Consider the following 18,918-nt stretch of genomic DNA (forward strand, 5'->3'; position numbering starts at 1 on the left):
AGGGGAGAAAATGCTGTTGAATGTGTATAAACATGTAAACTTTTATTTATCTTTGCCTTTTTTTTCCACATTTTTCTTCACAGGATTTGTATCATCAGTCTTACGACTGTGTTTGTATCATGTTCGCTTCCGTTCCTGACTTCAAAGAATTTTACACAGAATGTGACGTAAACAAAGAAGGACTTGAGTGCCTCAGGCTATTAAATGAAATAATAGCAGATTTCGATGAGGTAGCTGCTTTTAAGCAATTTTTTTTAACTGGCATTTAATCAATTTATGCTTACTGTGTATATTGGCTTTTTTTTACAGCATCATTACACTGTCATTTCATTTTTCTGCAGCTTTTGTCAAAACCAAAATTCAGTGGTGTTGAAAAGATCAAAACTATTGGGAGCACCTACATGGCTGCTGCGGGTCTTAGTACTGGCACAGGTCAAGAAAATAAACAGGTAATCCTGAGTGGCTCAAACATTACCAGCTTTTTCTACTAACAGCATGCAACATTCAGACTCCATTGACAAGGCTGTCTGGGCCATTGAGTTAGATGCAGGATGCAGTGTCTGGGCATACATTTGAGTGCATCGCCATCAACATCGATTTACACAGAAAACAGTCTATTTAAGTAGTAGAGGAAACAGAACTTGTGAATAAAGTTACAGAAACCTCTCCCAACAGAAGCATGGTATTTTGCCAGAAATGTAGCTCGTGGCAGACAGTGAAACATGATTTATGTGCTGCAATACAGTCTTGGTCACGTAGAGCAATACCGTCAGCAGTGCAATTACCCAATCATATCCACTGTCACAAAGGGCATTTTCACAACATGTAGCCTTAATTATTAAACACACTTCACACTTTATATGAGGGTTGGATGGAATAAAGACAATTGATTATATGAACTTAGTTTTTTTTGCATCAATTCTGAACAAAATGCTGACAAGTTCTTGAACATTTCCTGGGCATTGTGAACTTTGAATGGGTCAAAGTGTCACACTTCCTCATTCCCAAACTCGGCTTGCTGTTCCAAGCTCACTTTATCTGTCTTGTCATTGCATAGAGGAATATTTCTGATAGTCACAGTGCCAAAATATGTCTTTTTATTATTTGTATCCTATTCAATATATTTTTGTATCGGTATATTGTTTTCTTTCCTTTCATCTTTTGAACTGTTATTTTAATCTTATTCAAGGAACAAGGATACCGAGATTGTTCACATGTCAATCTGTGCATGAAATGTTGTTTATAGAAGCAAAAGCAAAATACTGCAGATGCTAGAAATCTGAGATGAAAACAGATCTTAGTGTATTGCTTTCACTGTTCCTAATGTTCCTTTGAAGAAACCACATGCTTTGTGGAGCACCTGTGTTTAGTCTGCAGTGGTGACCTGAGCATTTGGCTGCTTGCCACTTTAATTCACCATCTCATTTCCACTCTGACCATTTTGTCTCCTGCACTGTTGCAATGAGGTCCAATGCAAACTTGAAGTGCAACCCCTGTGTGGCCAGGTTGCAGCTTTTAGGACTCAATATTGAATTCTCCAACTTTGGGTAACTTGCTCTTTATTTCTGCCTGTCAACAATTAGCACAGTTTTTTTTCCGTATACTCTGGCCTACTAGGCGTGTTCCAGAGTCTTACTATTATCAAAAGATTGCAGACAAGGAAATATAACCTGCTATGTAACTACCACATTAAGTCATCTAGTCTTGCCCAATCACAGATATTCCCTCTGTTCTACACGTCCCTCCCCCACCTTCTCTGCTACTGAAAACTAATTTGTTTTCTCCCTTTTCCAGTTCTGATGAACGGTCTCAAACCTGAAATTAAAATCTTAAAATGCTGGAACTACTCAGCAGGTCGGGCAGCACCTGTGGGGAGAGTTAAACAGAGTTAATATATCACTCCTAATAAATGCCCATCGGCCTGAAACGTATATGGAGAGAAAAAAACTCTTCTTCTCTCTCCACATACGTTGCCTGACCTGAGTAGTTCCAGCACTTTCTGTTTTTATTTTACATTGCCCATTTTTCATTTCAAAGCCAGTGATAACAAGGGAGGTATGTACTTTAAAAAAAAAATTCTGCCATTTAAAATAGTCTAGAGTTTCAAGTGGAGTAAAGTAATATAACTGCTTGAGCAATATCACTCTGGCTATTATTCAGAATAAAACACAACTGAGAAACCAAAATCAAAAATGCTGGTTTATTTTGCTCCAGGCCTTGAATGAGAATGATGAGCTGTGCTATAGGAGATGATGAAGCAGTTCTATCAGTTTTTGCTTTGATTTCTATTGGTCTTTTATGGTATGATGATAATTGATTTATTGAGAGTATAAAACAGCATTGATATGGTTTGCTGCTTCACCATCCCTGTTTTTAGTGGTAGAGTTGACAGCACAGAAATGGGCCCTTCAAGTCCATAGTTTCCTGAAAGTGGTGACACAGGTGGACAGAGTGTGGAAGAAGGCATGTCCATGCCGACCTTTTTGCCCATCTACACTTATCCCTGTTGACCACATTGGGTCCATATCCTTCTATGTCTTGCGTCTTCAAGTGCCTGTCTAAATGTCTCTTAGATGTCGTGATTGTATCTGATTCCACCAGGTAGTGAGTTCCAGATATCAACCACTCTCTGTTTTAAAAAAAACTCTTCCCTCAAATCCCCTTTAAAACTCTTTCCTCTCACTTTAAAACTATGCCATCTTGTTTGTTATACCCCTGCCATGGGAAAAAGATTCTGACTGTCTACCCTAGCTTTCTATGCCTCTTATAACTTTATATACTCTAGCCTCTCGCTCAGAGAAAATAAATCCAGTCTATCCAATTTCTGCTCATAAGTAATGTTCTCCAATCTAGGCAACACCCTAGTGAATCTCCACTGCACTCTCTCCAGAGCAATCACATACTTCCTACAGTGTGGCAACTAGAATTGCACACAATACTCCAACTCCAGTACAACCAGTATTCTGTAAAGTTGCAACACAATGTCCTAACTTTTATTTTCTCTGCCATTGCATATGCCTTCAACACTGTGTTGCCACTTTCAGAAAACTATGGACTTGAACCCCAAGATCTCTCTGTTCACCAACATTCCTTGGCTCCCTGCCATTCACTGTACATGTCCAACACCTATTTGACTTCCCAAAATGCATCATGTGGTACTAAAGAAAACCATAATAAAATACACCAAGCATAATGTTATTATCAAGTGGTATCACAAATAACAAGGGTCCCAGCAGCAGTCCCTACAGTGTACTATTAGTCACAGACTTCCAATCAGAAAAGCAAACTTTCACCACCACCCTCTGCCTCCAATCATCAAGCCAATTTTAGATTCCATGTCCTTAACTTTCTCAACCAACCTACCACGCAGGACCATGTCAAATATTGGTATTGGTATTGGTTTATTATTGTCACTTGTGCTGAGGTACAGTGAATAGCTTGTCTTACAAACCGATCGTACAGGTCAATTCATTACACAGTGCAGTTACATTAAGTTAGTACAGAGTGCATTGATGTAGTACAGGTAAAAACAATAACAGTACAGAGTAAAGTGTCACAGCTACAGAGAAAGTGCAGTGCAATAAGGTGCAAGGTCACAACAAGGTAGATCGTGAGGTCATAGTCCATCTCATTGTACAAGGGAACCGTTCAATAGTCTTATCACAGTGGGGTAGAAGCTGTCCTTAAGTCTGATGGTACGTGCAGTCAGGCTCCTGTATCTTCTACCCGATGGAAGAGGAGAGAAGAGAGAATGTCCCGGGTGGGTGGGGTCTTTGATTATGCTGGCTGCTACACCAAGACAACGAGAGGTAAAGACAGAGTCCAAGGAGGGGAGGCTGATGTCTGTGATGCGCTGGGCTGTGTCCACAACTCTCTGCAGTTTCTTGCGGTCCTGGGCAGAGCAGTTGCCGTACCAAGCCGTGATACATCCAGATAGGATGCTTTCTATGGTGCATCTGTAAAAGTTGGTGAGAGTCAAAGGGGACAAACCAAATTTCTTTAGCCTCCTGAGGAAGTAGAGGCGCTGGTGAGCTTTCTTGGCCGTGGCATCTACATGATTTGACCAGGACAGACTATTGGTGATGTTCACTCCCAGGAACTTGAAGCTCTCAACCCGCTCAACCTCAGCGCCATTGATGTAGACAGGTGCATGTACACCGCCCCCTTTCCTAAAGTCAATGACCAGCTCTTTTGTTTTGTTGACATTGAGGGAAAGGTTGTTGTCATGACACCATTCCACTAAGCTCCCTATCTCCTTCCCGTACTCTGACTCATCGCTGTTTGAGATACGGCCTACAACGGTGGTATCATCTGCAAACTTGTAGGTGGATTTAGAGCAGAATCTGGCCACACAGTCGTGAGTGTATAGGGAGTAGAGTAGAGGGCTGAGGACGCAGCCTTGTGGGGCACCAGTGTTGAGAATATAATCATGCCGGAGGTATTGCTGCCTATCCTCACTACTGATTGCGGTCTGTTTGTTAGAAAGTCAAGGATCCAGTTACAGAGGGAGGTGTTGTTATTTGGTTTAGTTGACAAATTCAGAACTAAATCTTATGTTAATGATGTTGCTGGAGCTAATCTCAAAAAATCAAAGTAATGTATATTCAAAAACAAAAACATGTTATACATGAGCCGACTGGATTTCTGCTTTATACTTGATCACTCTGGCAAAAGTTACCTTGGGTACACACATTACAGCCTTCATCAAACAGATTGTACCTGAAACTTTCCAGCTCCGAGGTGGAAGACAACAGGACCTTTCAGAACCCAAAGACATAATCTTTTGTGGTCAAGGAATGGTAAACAAAATGTCAGCCCCAACAACTCTGACATCTTTTAAAAAAATCATTCTGGACAGAAATACTAGCTCTCATTTTTTTCTGGCATAAAATGATGGTTCATCCTCCCACCACCAACCCATTCCTGGGACGTAGATTTCACAGGCAAGACCTGCATTTACTGCCCATCTCCAATTGCCTTGAACCGAGTAGACTGATAAGTCATTTCAGAGGGTAGGTCTGAGTCAACCACATTGCTGTGTGCCTGGATCATACATTACCTAGACAGGGCAAGGACAGTAGTCTTTTTCCTTGGGCACTAATAAAATGGTAAAACTAGTTTGTTCTGAAATATATTTCAATATATATATGTATGCTGCTTTTACCTGGCTGAGAATTTTCATTCCAGAGTGCAACAGCTTCCTTGCAGCTTTGTAGTAAATGGTATCTGGCCTGTTATAGGTCATGGCATTTTCACACATCATTTTAAAATCTCCCTGTAAAATAAAGGGTTATTACAGAATCTTGGATCTAATTCTATAATAATGACTATTTTATTCTGTTACCAGTACGGATCTAAATATATACTTCCGTACATTCTATGACATACAGCCAGTGGAAGAAAATACTATTCTACGAGGATGTTGAAGTGGGCTCCTTTTCAAAATTTAGTAACTATTAAGTAAATACCCTCTCCACCAAATGGAGATTTACAGTACTTCTGTCAATTATGTAAAACACGGTTGCAATGAACAAGGTTTAAACATCATCAACAGAAATAGTAAATAAACTTACAAATTATTTAAATTTCAATTCCTGCTATTTGCTAACATTACCCCGGTATTCAGAACCAGTAGTCGTATGAATAACACTGAAGCAAAGCTTGCGTTTAAGGTGACCATAATACCACTGTCACAACCCAGCATTTTAAATGTACTAACAATGGATTAAACATCAGAGATGTGACACAAGACTCAGATTTTGTGTCAGTGATGAAATGACAATGCTTGTCTCTGACCTCAGAGAATTGCCTACAAAGATCAAGCTGTGTTGTGGTATGTACCTGGTCTTCTCCAACATTGACTGCTGTCAGCTGCAGGTTTTAGAGAATCCCTGGGATGTGACTACAGTGTGCTTATCAAGTTGGCTTAACAACCAATCAAATTAAGAATCCTGATTGACAGAAAATAAGGAAGAACTACAATTTTTTTAATTATATCTTGAATATGCTGTGCAAAATAAAAAATTGAACACCATTAACACATTTTCAGAAAAATAATATTTAAAATCCATTATATCTTAGTCATAAAGTCATTCGGCCCACCACCTCCATGCCGGTCTTTTTGCCCATCTACACTAATCCCATTTGCCTGCATAATGTCCATATCCTTCTATGCCTTGCCTGTTCAGGTGCTGTCTAAATGCCTCTTAAATGTAGTAATTGTATCTGATTCCTCCCCACCACCTCCTCTGGCAGTGCATTCCAGGTATCTGTGAAAAAAAAATCCCCTCAAATCCCCTTTAAACTCCTTCCTTTCACCTATGCCCTTTTGTTTTTGATACCCCTACTATGGGAAAAAGATTGTGACCCTATATATGCTTCTCATAAATTATATATACCTCTATCAGGTCACCCTCAGCCTTCTCCAGGTAAAACAAGCCCACCCATCCAAACCTTCCAGAACTGAAGTCGTCCAGTCCTGGTGAATCTCCTCTGCAATATATATCTGAGTGATTTACAATTCACGCATGAACTTACTATATTGGACCAGAGTGACTGCTAAATGGTAATATCAGCTCAGAATGCCATTAAAAACTCACTTAAATTTCAAGCAATGAAGAATAATGTTTCAGGATTTTTTTGTACAATGAGAAAAGTCCATAATTATTTGAACTACTCATCACCTTATGAAGATTGCTCATAAGTACACGTTAGATATGCCCTGGGAATTACTGAGTGCAACTTCTGGATTTCTGTATAAGGTGCGAGGTCACAACAAGGTAGTTCGTGAGGTCATAGTCCATCTCACTGTATAAGGGAACTGTTCAATAGTCTTATCATGGTGGGGTAGAAGTTGTCCTTAAGTCTGGTGGTACATGCCTTCAGGCTCCTGTATCTTCTACCTGATGGAAGAGGAGAGAAGAGAGAATGTCCCGGGTGGGTGGGGTCTTTGATTATGCTGGCTGCTTCACCAAGACAGTGAGAGGTAAAGACAGAGTCCAAGGAGGGGAGGCTGGTGTCCGTAATGCGCTGGGCTGTGTCCACAACTCTCTGCAGTTTCTTGCGGTCCTGGGCAGAGCAGTTGCTGTAGTAAGCCAGTCCATATAGATAATGTCTACTGGCTTGCCTTCATCAATTTTCTTAGTTAACTCCTCAAAAGCTCAAATAAATTAGTGAGGCAGGACTTCCCCCACACAAAACCATGCTAATCCTGATCAGCCCCTGCTTTTTTCATATTTTCTACAAACAAATGCATGGTCCAAATACCTAATTCAAATTTTGAGCCCTTTATTACTCCTAAAAATATAAAAAAACTGCAGATGCTGGAAATATAAAACAAAAACAGTAAGTGCAGGTCAGGCCACATCTGTGAGAAACAGAGCCAACGTGTTTCAGGTCAAAGATGACTTGAAAAGTTAGTTTTGTTTCTCTTCCATTAGATGCGGCCTGACTTGCTGAGTATTTGCAGCATTTTAAGTGTTTACTTACTACTCTTGATGTCTTATGGTTACATTTTATCATTTTCCTTTTGCAATTTTAATGTGTTGTCACTTTATTGTTTTGACAGGATAGTGAAAAGCCTTGTGCTCACATTGGCATCATGGTAGAATTTGCCACTGCTCTAATGAGTAAATTAGATGGCATCAACAGACATTCTTTCAATAATTTCAAGCTACGTGTTGGTATGTTACATTCTATAATCCTTCTTGATTGCATTATTAATTGCAGTTAATAATGCCAGACAATTAGTTACAGAAAGACTTGCATGCTGGATTCTTAGCAGATGGTACAAAGGCAGTCAATGTATAGTTTTGACAAAATTTAAAAAACACACCACCATTAGAATAGATATTAGTGGCAGCATTATCCAACTGCTTTTTATCTATTGGGGCAAATGGAAGAATTTTTATGGAAAAACTAGATGTCATCAATTTAATAATCAAACATGTTTTAAATTATAGACCATGTACCTTCTCCAGCCAATTAATAAATTACCCCCAAAGTCTTTTGATCATTTCCTCAGTATGCATTTTTTGTTCTGGACAGGCATAAACCATGGGCCTGTGATTGCTGGCGTCATTGGAGCACAGAAGCCTCAGTATGACATATGGGGGAATGCAGTTAATGTTGCTAGCAGAATGGAAAGTACTGGTGAACTTGGTAAAATCCAGGTAAAAGTTCCTTATGGATGTGATTACGAATGCATTTGAGGTGTTATGTGTGAGATTTAAGAGACTTGAGTAATGATTAGGAAACAGGATCCACATGCACCCTCCAGCCCTGACATTATTCAACTTTAAGTATAACTTAGCATAAAAACTATGATTGTTGAGGTTAAACTTGGCCATGGCTGAACTCATCATTATTATACTGAGATTATTGTATTTTATATATTTTTGTGATTAATTCTGATACATTTGAAATGCAGTATGGAAAACTATGACTGCAGTAAAAGTCATCTTTTAAAACTATAACCAAATTTATGCATTGGACAGTTCCAATAATATGAAATCTAAAATGTCAACCTGGAATTTTGGGTCACCATAATCCACTCGAGGCATTGACTCTAATTTGATGCACTTCTCTTTTCCTGTATGGTTTTATTCAGCTTTTATGTAAAATGATTAATCTACTTCAATGGCCATATATGTGAGCGGCCTTTCATCCTCAAATAATGCTTTATATTAACTTTTTTTTCCCCTTGGGAAATGTGTTTTCAAATTGGTATGTCATATGCATAATGCTGGTATAACTTTCATCATAGCAAGCAGATAGTACCAAAATTGTTTTATTCAATAGCTAGAACAACTTGCGGATTATACTTAGTTTGCAAGAACAGAAGGATGAGAGGTGTGATCTTCTTTGGAAAGGTTATGGATGTGATAATGGTAGATTTCAACCAGAGCAAGAATACTTCAGGAGAAACATGTTATTATCAACTATCAAAGGGTTCAGGAAGGTGAGGTAGGAGTGTTCAACAGTTTTGGTGGGAATAAGGTCAAGGGAGCAATGGTGGGTTTCTGGACAAGCTTGAAGAGGGCAAGAGGGGAGATGAGAAAACATGCCAAGATATCCATGTATTGATATTACTATTTTATAATTTTAGGTGACAGAAGAAACTTGCAATGTTTTGCGACAACTAGGATATTCTTGTGAATCTCGAGGACTAATCAGCGTGAAAGGGAAAGGGGATTTACAGACTTACTTTCTGTGCACTGACATTAACAAGTCACACTGAATCCTGAACTGACCACATACCAAATCACTCACACTGAATGCAAAACGGACTACTGAGTTCAAGTAGCAGGAAGTGATATTTCCATTCACCAAAAGATTGCCAGTTGCACTGTAGGCATTTATATATTTTTTACAAAAAGTGACAGCAATAAGTGTTATTTTCAAATATGAAATTGAAAAACACATGATTAGTACTGAGGTGACTTTTTATTTAAAATTTTGAGATACAAGAGCTTGTTAATAACTGTGTAGTTGATTTATGATTTCTTAATTTGGTGAAAACACATCAAATTCCACTGCCTATTGTAATATGGCCAAACTTGGAAAATACATTCAGTCCAATTGTACATAAATTGTGGCAGTAATTCCTTATGCATGTTTTAGGTCTGAATTATAACTTACATATAAATTGTTACACATATGGATTGCAAAACTGTAAATGCCTGTGCCAAGGAAAATGTTTGTATATTTTTTGGACTTTAAAACTGAACAAATGCATTGTCAACAGGATTGTACTTGTCTGATTAGCAGAGTTGTTACATTACATAGAAATGCTCTTATCTGTGTTCACCTTTTAAAATAGTTTTGAGAGTTATAAACTGTAAGCATAGTTGTAAGCATAGTGCTTATTAACAGTTATTACAAAATTCAAGGCTGTCTTCATTTATATTCATTTCTCCATTATTGTTTACCAGTTTTCAGGCATAGTGCTAAAGTCATGAATGGACTTCTTTGCTTCACAAGATCATGTTACCATAGCTAGATCATTACAAGTGTTTAAAGTGAAGGTAGATAAATTTTTGAAAGATCAGAAAATTGAGGGCTATGAAGAATTGGCACAGAAAAGGAATTGAAGCCAGCATAGGTTAACCATGATTATAATAAATGGCAGGGCAGGAAGCTTATTCCTGCACCCATGTTCTTGTGTACCACGGTTTGCATTTTCATAATGCTGCTCCCTTAAATTTTCTACAAAAACATTGTGTCTCAGCATACAAAAACTATTCAAGCAACGCTTTATTGACCCTTGATGTTAGTGCAATGTTGCTCTCTGACCAATTACTGTGTAATTTCTTTAACAGCAGTGTCCAAAAATGTTTCATGACTGAAACAGCATTGTAGAATTTAATATGTGATCTTTTGTCAGCAGTGAAGTTTATTTTGTGTAATATGTGATTATTTGACTTCAGAGTGAACTCATGCATTTTATAATGTGCATGATTCTAAATTACTGTATAACCAACTGTCTATAACTATAATTACTGTGTAACTATTAACCAGTCTTTTAAAACTAAAATATAGTTGATAATTCTGGTACAGTCTTTTACCTTTGCCACGGAATTTTTCCAAAGTTTTGTTGAGGAACAGCCTTAAATTGTTAAGCACTGTAAATGTATATCACAGAGTTGAAGAAAATATCATCTTCAATTTACTTGCTTTATTTTGTATTTTAATACCAGCTCATTAATTCTGGCTTTGACGATCCAAGTGGATATCGCAACTGAGATGATGACAATTGAGTCAGCATTAAACAATTCTCGTGAAGTATGCACTGTATTTTAGGAAAAGAACAAAACTTAATGGATTTTTAAATTTTCTTCAACTGTTGACATAAAAGTACAAGGCAAACTGTTTAGTAGTTTTTTTGTCATTTTCTATGCTGCATCATTGGTTGTTTATGGGTGAAGTGCATATTTGTGAATACTAGTGAAGAAACAAAAACTTTTCTGGTAATTTTCAGGAAATAGGTTACAATAAATCAGATCTGTAACAGTACAAGTTGTCTTAAGTTATTGATATTCAGGGGAATTAGGATAAAGATTAATTGACTTTGAATACGCTTAAACATTAGATATTCCACAACAGCAACATGTATAGATAGTATCATTAACATACATAACAAATCCTTGGGTATTTCACAGGAGATCTAGCAAACAAAATGTTATATTGAGTGTGATAAGGAGATAATGGTGGTGGATCAAAAACTTGGTCAAGCTATAAAGAAAGATACAGAAAGAAATAGATGTGAATAGTCATTTGCAGGGAGCCAAGGGCCTTGGCAGCTGAAGGCATGGCCATTGGTTAAAATTGGGAACACGCAAGAGGCCAGAATTGGAGGAGCCTGGATATCTTGGAGAGTTGTAGGCCAGGCAGAGGTGATTTGGGTGAGAAGAAGAGAGATCATCAAGGGATTTGAAAATTAGGATTAGTATTTTTAAATTGAGGCATTGTTTTGATGGAAGCCATTATAAATGGCCACAGTGATGATCGGTGAATGGGATATAGGTGGAATTCAAACATCTTAAAACTTAAGTTGTGGATTCCTTTGCCATACCAAAGATGACTGACCTAACTGGTGCATCATTTAGTAATATCCTTCTATTTCAACAATTCCTATTCTGTCTTTGCAGGATGTTTCCCTATATTGAAATCCATCTGTGCTATTTTGCTCCTGTGAGGATAAGACAGTGAGAGCAATTTTAACTCCTCCCACCCAGGCGGAATGTGGGATCTGGTTGAAAGGTTGCTGCAGAGTACATGCTGCACCACCTCCACTGGGAAGCAGCAGAACAAAGTGCTTTCACATCTTACAGCAAGAAATGTAAACAGTGAGTAAATTTCTTCATAATTGCAGCAAATTTTTCATTCTTCAGCTACTAATTCACCCAAAGTTTTGTGCATTAATAACCCTTATTGCATCCTTCAGCACTCCCTTAGTCCAATGTTGTAGAATATTGGAACTATTTAACACGTCTCTTCATCACTGACTCACTAATGGTGCACATTTGAAACCACACTGAGGCCAAATGCCTACTGGGAGAAAAATGGTAAATGTAACTGGCTTTCTTGCTCCAATCCTCTGAGTTGTTTTCTTCGTGGGTTTCGAAAAGTTAATAGCAGACTTGTTTCTTACACTGTGGCCCTAGAGATGCTTTTGGTGTTGACTTCTGCACACTTTGTCCCCTTTGGGCCAAGCTGCAGACTGATCTGATGACCAAGGTGGTGAGCATTTGTTGAGGGGTGAAGAAGGTATAAATAGTCTTACATCCTGAGAGAGGGCAAAAGAAAACTAATCCCCTTGTATTTTTACTGGTCTGTAGAGCAGCAGACTGTAAATGTGCCTCCTTGCAAGGTCCCATCCATTATGTCCATCAATCTCTTCTCAATGGACACCCATCTCTCAACAGCAATAGTTTGTGCTGCTTTAAAAATGCAGAGAGTAACAGTGACTCCTGTTGCAAAGGCCAGGCTGTAGCTCATCTAGGGGTAGCCAGAGTAGGGTAGAACTTGGAGGCCATGTGCAAAATCAAACTCAATGGTTTCTATCTCCATGGTGTCTTTTTAAATTTGCTGCTGAGAAGGACCTGGAGGAAAAGGAAGGAATTAGGGTAGCAGATTATAACCTTGAGAACATGAAGTTATGCAAGGTTGCAAGTCAGTTGCAGCCAGTTTGTTCATTCATGGCTTTGCCCAGACTGCTAGCCGCACTAGGGCAGGATCATGATGTCAGACACTCCTCCTGGCTCTTTCCCTTGTAGCAAGAGGTCAGGCTTGATGAATGCCTGTTGAAAATAATAATGATGTATAGAGCTTGTGCATGTAAGCATATGTTTAGATGTGAAGTGAAAAATTAAAAAAGGTGTGGACGATTTTAAAAAGTCCTGTAAAGGACGGGAGAAGGAAAATGTTTTTTGGAAGAAATCCCAAAGTTTCAGATTCAGTAGTTAAAATGTATCTTTCGATAGTGGGGCAGTTAAAATTGTATACGTGCCACAGGCTTGAATCCAAAGGGTTGTAAGGCCAAAGGACATTGGGGAGAGGGAGATGCAAGTCCATGACGGGATTTGAAAATAAGAGTGAAAGTAAAAGTGTGGTGCTTCGAGACTGGGAACCAGTGGAGGTCAGCAAGTATCAATGGGGAAAGTTGAGGAGGGAGTCAGGACATGGGTGGTAGAGTTTCTATGGGCTGAAGGATGGTCAGAAGAGCATTGAGATAGTCAATGTGCCATAATCATGGATGTGGGTTTCAGGTCCAGACTTTGTGAGGGAAGTTGTATGTTTTGAAGAAGTTAAGAACAGTTGTGAATTTAAGGGATAAGATTAAGACATTTGGCAGGGAGAGGCTTGGAGTTAATGGCTAGGGAATGGAGTTTGTGGCAGGATTGAAAGGTAATGATTTTAATCTTATTATTATTAATATAAAGGGAAGTTCTGGTACTGAAGCTTAAGCAAGTATTTGTGTTGGTGATCGTGAAACTAACAATGTTCAGAAAAATCCATCTGGTTCACTAATGTCCTTGAAGGAACAAAATCTATAATCCTTACCTGATTGAAATGGTTCCAGATCCAGTGTAATATGGTTGACTTCAGTATCCTTAAATGACTAACAAGACACTCAAGGACACCAGTAGGTGGAGATGTTATGACGTAGCGTTGGGAGTTATGAATAGACATGCTGATGACAGGTGGGGGTGAGCCAAGGAACGATCTTTTGGCTATTTAATATGAAAGTGTTCATTTTTAAACAGTCCTATTAATAAACATGCAATTTAAAAAATCCATGAACATTAAATAATAGGTAGTAAAAAGTTTAAAAAATTCCACATTTATTATACATACACTTTACAGTACAAAATTCATACAAAATCATTAAAGTGTTGATTATGTTCTGAGATGAAACACTTTTCCTACTTTATTTGACATTTCATATAGCAACAGCTACGGGATCCTCGCTGGTCATGGCAATAGCTTGTTCAGGCTGTGGCAACTCTGTAATTTCCATCTCCTCCATTTGGTTGCTGGTTTTGGCTCCTGTAACGGTAAGTTTATAGTCATGTTGAAGCACTGTAAGTTGTTAGAATAGTCATGAATTTTTAGATTTAACTTATAGAAGAACTACCTATCAAATTCATCGAGTTATGGAAGTGCAGTCTTCCCTGGTCAATTCTGCACCAGTGCGTGGCACACTGGCTTCATCTCTAGTGGGATAATAATGGTGGGTAGCATCTTTCTTTCCCTCCCAAGTATAAGGATTGTGGGTAAGCAGAAACACCCCCACTGCCTCATGCCACGAGAGTGATGATCCCATCAGCTGGCACATAAATGATTCCAGAGGTAAGATGGTAAAAATATTCTCTGCGACTTACCAGCCAGGAACTGTTTCACACGGGATCAGTGTGAAAATACGAAAGCAATATTTTACTTTGCATTAAGAAGATAATTTAACATGCATTTATCCCTGATGTTAGGCCATGCAGAGATCGCAGGGGCATAAAGAGAAAACAATCAAATTGTGTTCCTGCTGCCACCTGCTGTCTCTTTCCAAATTAACAATGGGAAAAGTTAAGATGAAGAGCAGGTGTGGTCCCTCCCATAGTCACCAACTGCTTCACAGCTAATCTCCAGACTTTCAAAATACCACTCTGGTATTTCTGATAAATATATGGTATGATAATACCATATCTGTTCTTAATGGGAGTGGAAGAGGATTTCTTACTCTCCCAAAAATTAAATGCAAGAAATCAAGACAGGTGACAGGAATGATTCAGGAACAATCTCAAAATAGAAAACCTCTAACTCATGCAACTGAGAACATTGAAAGCATTCCTTAAAATAGGACAATGGGTAAATAGTCTTTCCACATCTGCTGTTAATTTTGCAGGATATTCAGTTTTTTGGCATTATAGTGCAGTTTTTAAACTTTTGTTATTTAATTCTTCCTATTACTTACCAAACAATGGATCTGGTGAACAACTATCCATCACTTCTGAAGGGATTGAAATTCCCATGGCCTTTCGAATTCCAACAATACTGGTAATATCCCCAGGAGTTACCTGGCTTGCCAATTCTTTCAGGTTTCCAGTTACCTTTTCAGCTGGACAAAAAAATAATTAAGTTACTTTTAATTATAGGAAGTCGAAAAGCATTGCTCTTAATAGGTTACATTACTGTACAATCTTAGTATAAATCCTGTTGTGCAATGATCAACATTTCACCTCAGGCCTTTCAGGATGTACTGTGAAAGTTGGTGTTTAAAATTGCAATTTAAGTTTGATTGGTTCATTCTGTAATCACAAAACATTCTTACCTAGTTTGAAGACGGTACAGGAACTGATTTGACCAACATTTCACTTCAGTTGAATTCAGGGGTTTACCCTAATGACAAAGATGACTTCAAAGTAAGCTATTCATGGTGTTTATTTTGAGGCACTCTTAAAATTCTTACTCCTCAATTTGATTTAAATCATTCCACGATGGTTGCTCATTTTTCTATATATATATTTTTGTATATGTTATTGATGTTAATTGCTGTAGTCAAATGACTCAATTTTTGAAACCCAAGGAGAGGTTAACAAATACTATTTTTAGCAGACAAGATTTTGTTTATATTTGTTTCTATAATTACTTATTTTCATAAATTAAATAGGATTAGTCAAGCAATTAATTGTAGCGTTATCAGTTTTATCTATTAATGTCCAAGATCTATTCTTCAAGGAAAGATACACTACCATATCAAGATTACAAACTCAATTCTGGAGCACAGTGAAATTGACAAAACTAAGGGAAAAAGCACTTAACGTAGCATAGTACAGCACACAATCAGGCCCTTCAGGCCATGATGCCAATTAAAAATGCACATCTGCCTGCAAATAGTCTACATCTCTCCATTCCCTGCTTGTTCATCTTTTCTGAACAGGAGGAAAATTAAATACCATCAATTAGTAAGCACTGTAAACTTCCCTGCATCTGAGCCAACTTGGGTACTGCTGGCAACACAGATGTTGGACATACCAATTAACAACTCTCGAATTGAAGGTCCTAACAGGCAAAGCATAGCAGATGGGGGTCGGGTTCCAAAACGTTCATTCTGTGCTTGTTGAAGATCTTGTAGGAGTTTAGTAGTTTCATCAAGCTTCCTTTGAAACATTTCGCACTCTAAACGACACGAACAGAATTAATCCTTAAAACTGTAACAGATGTCTCTATTCAGCATTACTTGTCTGCTCAGCACTTGAAATGTCACAAAAGGACATTTGAATAATGCATTAATATCAGAACAGCCAAGGTCCTCCAGCTGATTAAGAAAATGTTTTACAAGCACAGCAGAATGGAATGTCCAAGATTGCATTTTAGTATAGTCTGACCTGCTGGACATGTTCCACAGCCTTATCAATAGCAATGCATTACACAGATAAAGCTTAATCTGATTTTAACTGCCACATTAGGTCATATGGTCTCACCTTAGAGAAATTCCTTTTGTTCCACCCATTCCCCTCCCGCACCCTCACTGCTACCTAAAACTAACTTGTTATCTCTCATTTTCATGAAGGATCTGGACTTGAAACATTCTCTCTCTCTCTCTCTCCACAGATGCTGCCTGACTTGTTGAAGGTTTCTATCTAGCGCTTAACCAGTTATGAAATGGTTACATACCTACTGATTCTGGTTCTGCATTTATTAGTGATTGTAGAGAAGCAAAACTGTCATAAGCACGCCCACAACCATGTTCCATTGGATGTGGAGACTCCGTTGAGGCAACCTGGATAAAGCAAATTAGTATGTGATACAGAACAAGCTCACACTGCATTTTGAAATTATTAAGGAGTCAAACATGGGTAAAGTGCTACACGTGGAGATGGTGATTCTTCAACTAGACCTCGTGCTTATTTTGTTTCCCCAAACAAATGTGAAAATTATTTGAGTCTCTACTGTTCTGCACAGTCAGGGTTTATATCAAATAAGGATAAAGCCCTTCTGGGAGTCACTTATTAGGCCAGAATTTGAATGCAGTTTTTTTTTGTTTTCAGAGTATTGTTCACATTAAACCTGAACAATCCTTAATAAATTTTCACTATACACTTTGTCTATTTCTGCACTACAATCACCTCTTTTTGATTGGGTTTGGCAGTGGCATTGAGTTCAATCAGAATTAAACTTTGTTTCTTCTACTTCTTGAGAGTTTTGCAGAAATTGGAAACCCAATTCTGTTGATTCTTTAAGATGTTATTCTGCTGTTTCAATCTTGCTAGTATATAATCCTTGTGCCAGAACAATTACAAATGTCAGCTATGAGTGACACACTTCTGATTAAGAATATACACAAAGCATCCCATTTGCCAAACTGGGAGCTTTGAAAAGCAGTTAATGAATGACAAACGTGCACTATGGGAATGTAATTCTTGGCTCTAATTTCTGTGGTACTCTTCAAAAGATCAGCAAATCTGTAGAACAGTATGAATTAAAAAGAGGTTGTAACTGTCCTGCATTTTAAGGCACTTTGGTGCGCTCCATTTCAGGAGCTGAAAATATGTTTAAAGCAGTTAATGAAACAAGACACCCCACAGCGCTATTACAAATTGACTAAATATTGGCAAACAAAAGGTAGCGCCTTTCAGATTTAACTAACAGGGATTTACAACTCAATATTATACTTCAGCAAGGATGCTATATCAGCAGATTTGTCAATATTACCTGCATGTCTTCAGAGCTTTGAAGAACAGTCACTTCATCTTCATTGTTATCACTGGACTGCAAGATGTGATTATGAAAATAATTACTACTTCGATCTGCAAAATACTTCAAAGTATGTCTACTGCATAAATGAATGCCAATATTAGTTTAAAATGTAGTGACAGACACATACACTGCGGTTAGTTAGAGTATTATAAAAAATCTACTCACTACCTGAGATAATAAATGGGTGAAGTTATAAAAGGGAACAAACAAATAGCAGAGCAAATGCTTGCATATTCACTGATACAGAACTGTTAGGGGAAACAAAAATAAAAAGAGGAAGAATTAAAGGAAATTAGCATTAGTGAAAAGAATAGTATTGGAGAAATTAATGGCACTGAAAGCCCATAAATCCTTCGGGCCTGATAATCTGCATCGCAGGGTACATAGATTGTCATCTTCCTAAATTTTAAAGATTATGGAACAGTTCCTGCAGACTAGAGGGTGGCTAATGTATTCCCATTACTGTAAAACTTCATTAATCCAGCAAGCTCGGGACTTTGGTAGCACTGAACTAGATTTTGTAGACTATTGGATATCATTCTTATTAATACCCCAAAACACTGAAAATTTGCATTTTTTTTTATATATTACACAGCAGTATAACAACTATTCCAGTGACCATGGTGAGTTTCAAGGGACTGTGGGAAACAGGACCCAGGTGAGTTTAAGGGAGCACGGGAAATATCACCTGGTGAGCCAGATGCCAAACCATGGGCATTTTTTTGGATAGCAGGTTGTTCCACTGCATTTAAAAAAAACAGTAAATGAAAAAACAGGGAACTATAGACTGGTTAGCCTTGCATCAAAGTAGGGAAGTATTATAAGAGAAGAAACAATTACATGGGTTTCAGGGAAGTGCAGGAAACAAGGCCCGAATAAGTTTCAAGGGTGCATGGGAAACTTGGACACTAAGAAAATGTCAAAGGGATTAGACAAAGTCGATTATAGATCTAGAAATGGTGTTTGACAAACCTACTGCAGTTTGTTTTTTGAGGATGTAACTAGAAGAATAGATGAAGGGGAAGTAGTGGATGCGTTGTCTTTGGATTTGAAGATTTTTGATAAAGTTCCACATGAGAGGTGAGTGTTCAAAATTAAACCATGTGTTTGGGATACTATACAGGCATGGATTGAAAACTGTGTGACAGACAGGAAACAAACAGT

The 18,918-nt window shown here is 38.1% G+C and overlaps 2 protein-coding genes across 2 annotated transcripts in view; one reads left to right on the top strand and one right to left on the bottom strand.

The window, feature by feature from the left end:
* Nucleotides 1-14,050, top strand: part of adcy7 (adenylate cyclase 7) — a 134,018-nt gene extending 119,968 nt beyond the window's left edge. The window contains 6 exon segments of the mRNA XM_052028017.1: nt 84-230; nt 342-449; nt 7,568-7,682; nt 8,047-8,171; nt 9,107-11,846; nt 13,951-14,050. Of these exon segments, the coding sequence (XP_051883977.1) occupies nt 84-230; nt 342-449; nt 7,568-7,682; nt 8,047-8,171; nt 9,107-9,238 (627 nt within the window). The 3' untranslated portion in view covers nt 9,239-11,846; nt 13,951-14,050.
* The window catches only part of brd7 (bromodomain containing 7), a 31,460-nt gene continuing 26,365 nt past the window's right edge, over nt 13,824-18,918 (bottom strand). Inside the window, exons 13-17 of the mRNA XM_052028018.1 lie at nt 17,710-17,766; nt 16,672-16,777; nt 16,030-16,173; nt 14,969-15,112; nt 13,824-14,049 (exon numbers count right to left, since the gene is read on the bottom strand). Of these exons, the coding sequence (XP_051883978.1) occupies nt 13,943-14,049; nt 14,969-15,112; nt 16,030-16,173; nt 16,672-16,777; nt 17,710-17,766 (558 nt within the window). The 3' untranslated portion in view covers nt 13,824-13,942. The remainder of the gene's footprint in view (nt 14,050-14,968; nt 15,113-16,029; nt 16,174-16,671; nt 16,778-17,709; nt 17,767-18,918) is intronic.

The sequence above is a fragment of the Pristis pectinata genome, chromosome 13, assembly GCF_009764475.1.
Source record: "Pristis pectinata isolate sPriPec2 chromosome 13, sPriPec2.1.pri, whole genome shotgun sequence".
Classification (NCBI taxonomy): domain Eukaryota; kingdom Metazoa; phylum Chordata; class Chondrichthyes; order Rhinopristiformes; family Pristidae; genus Pristis; species Pristis pectinata.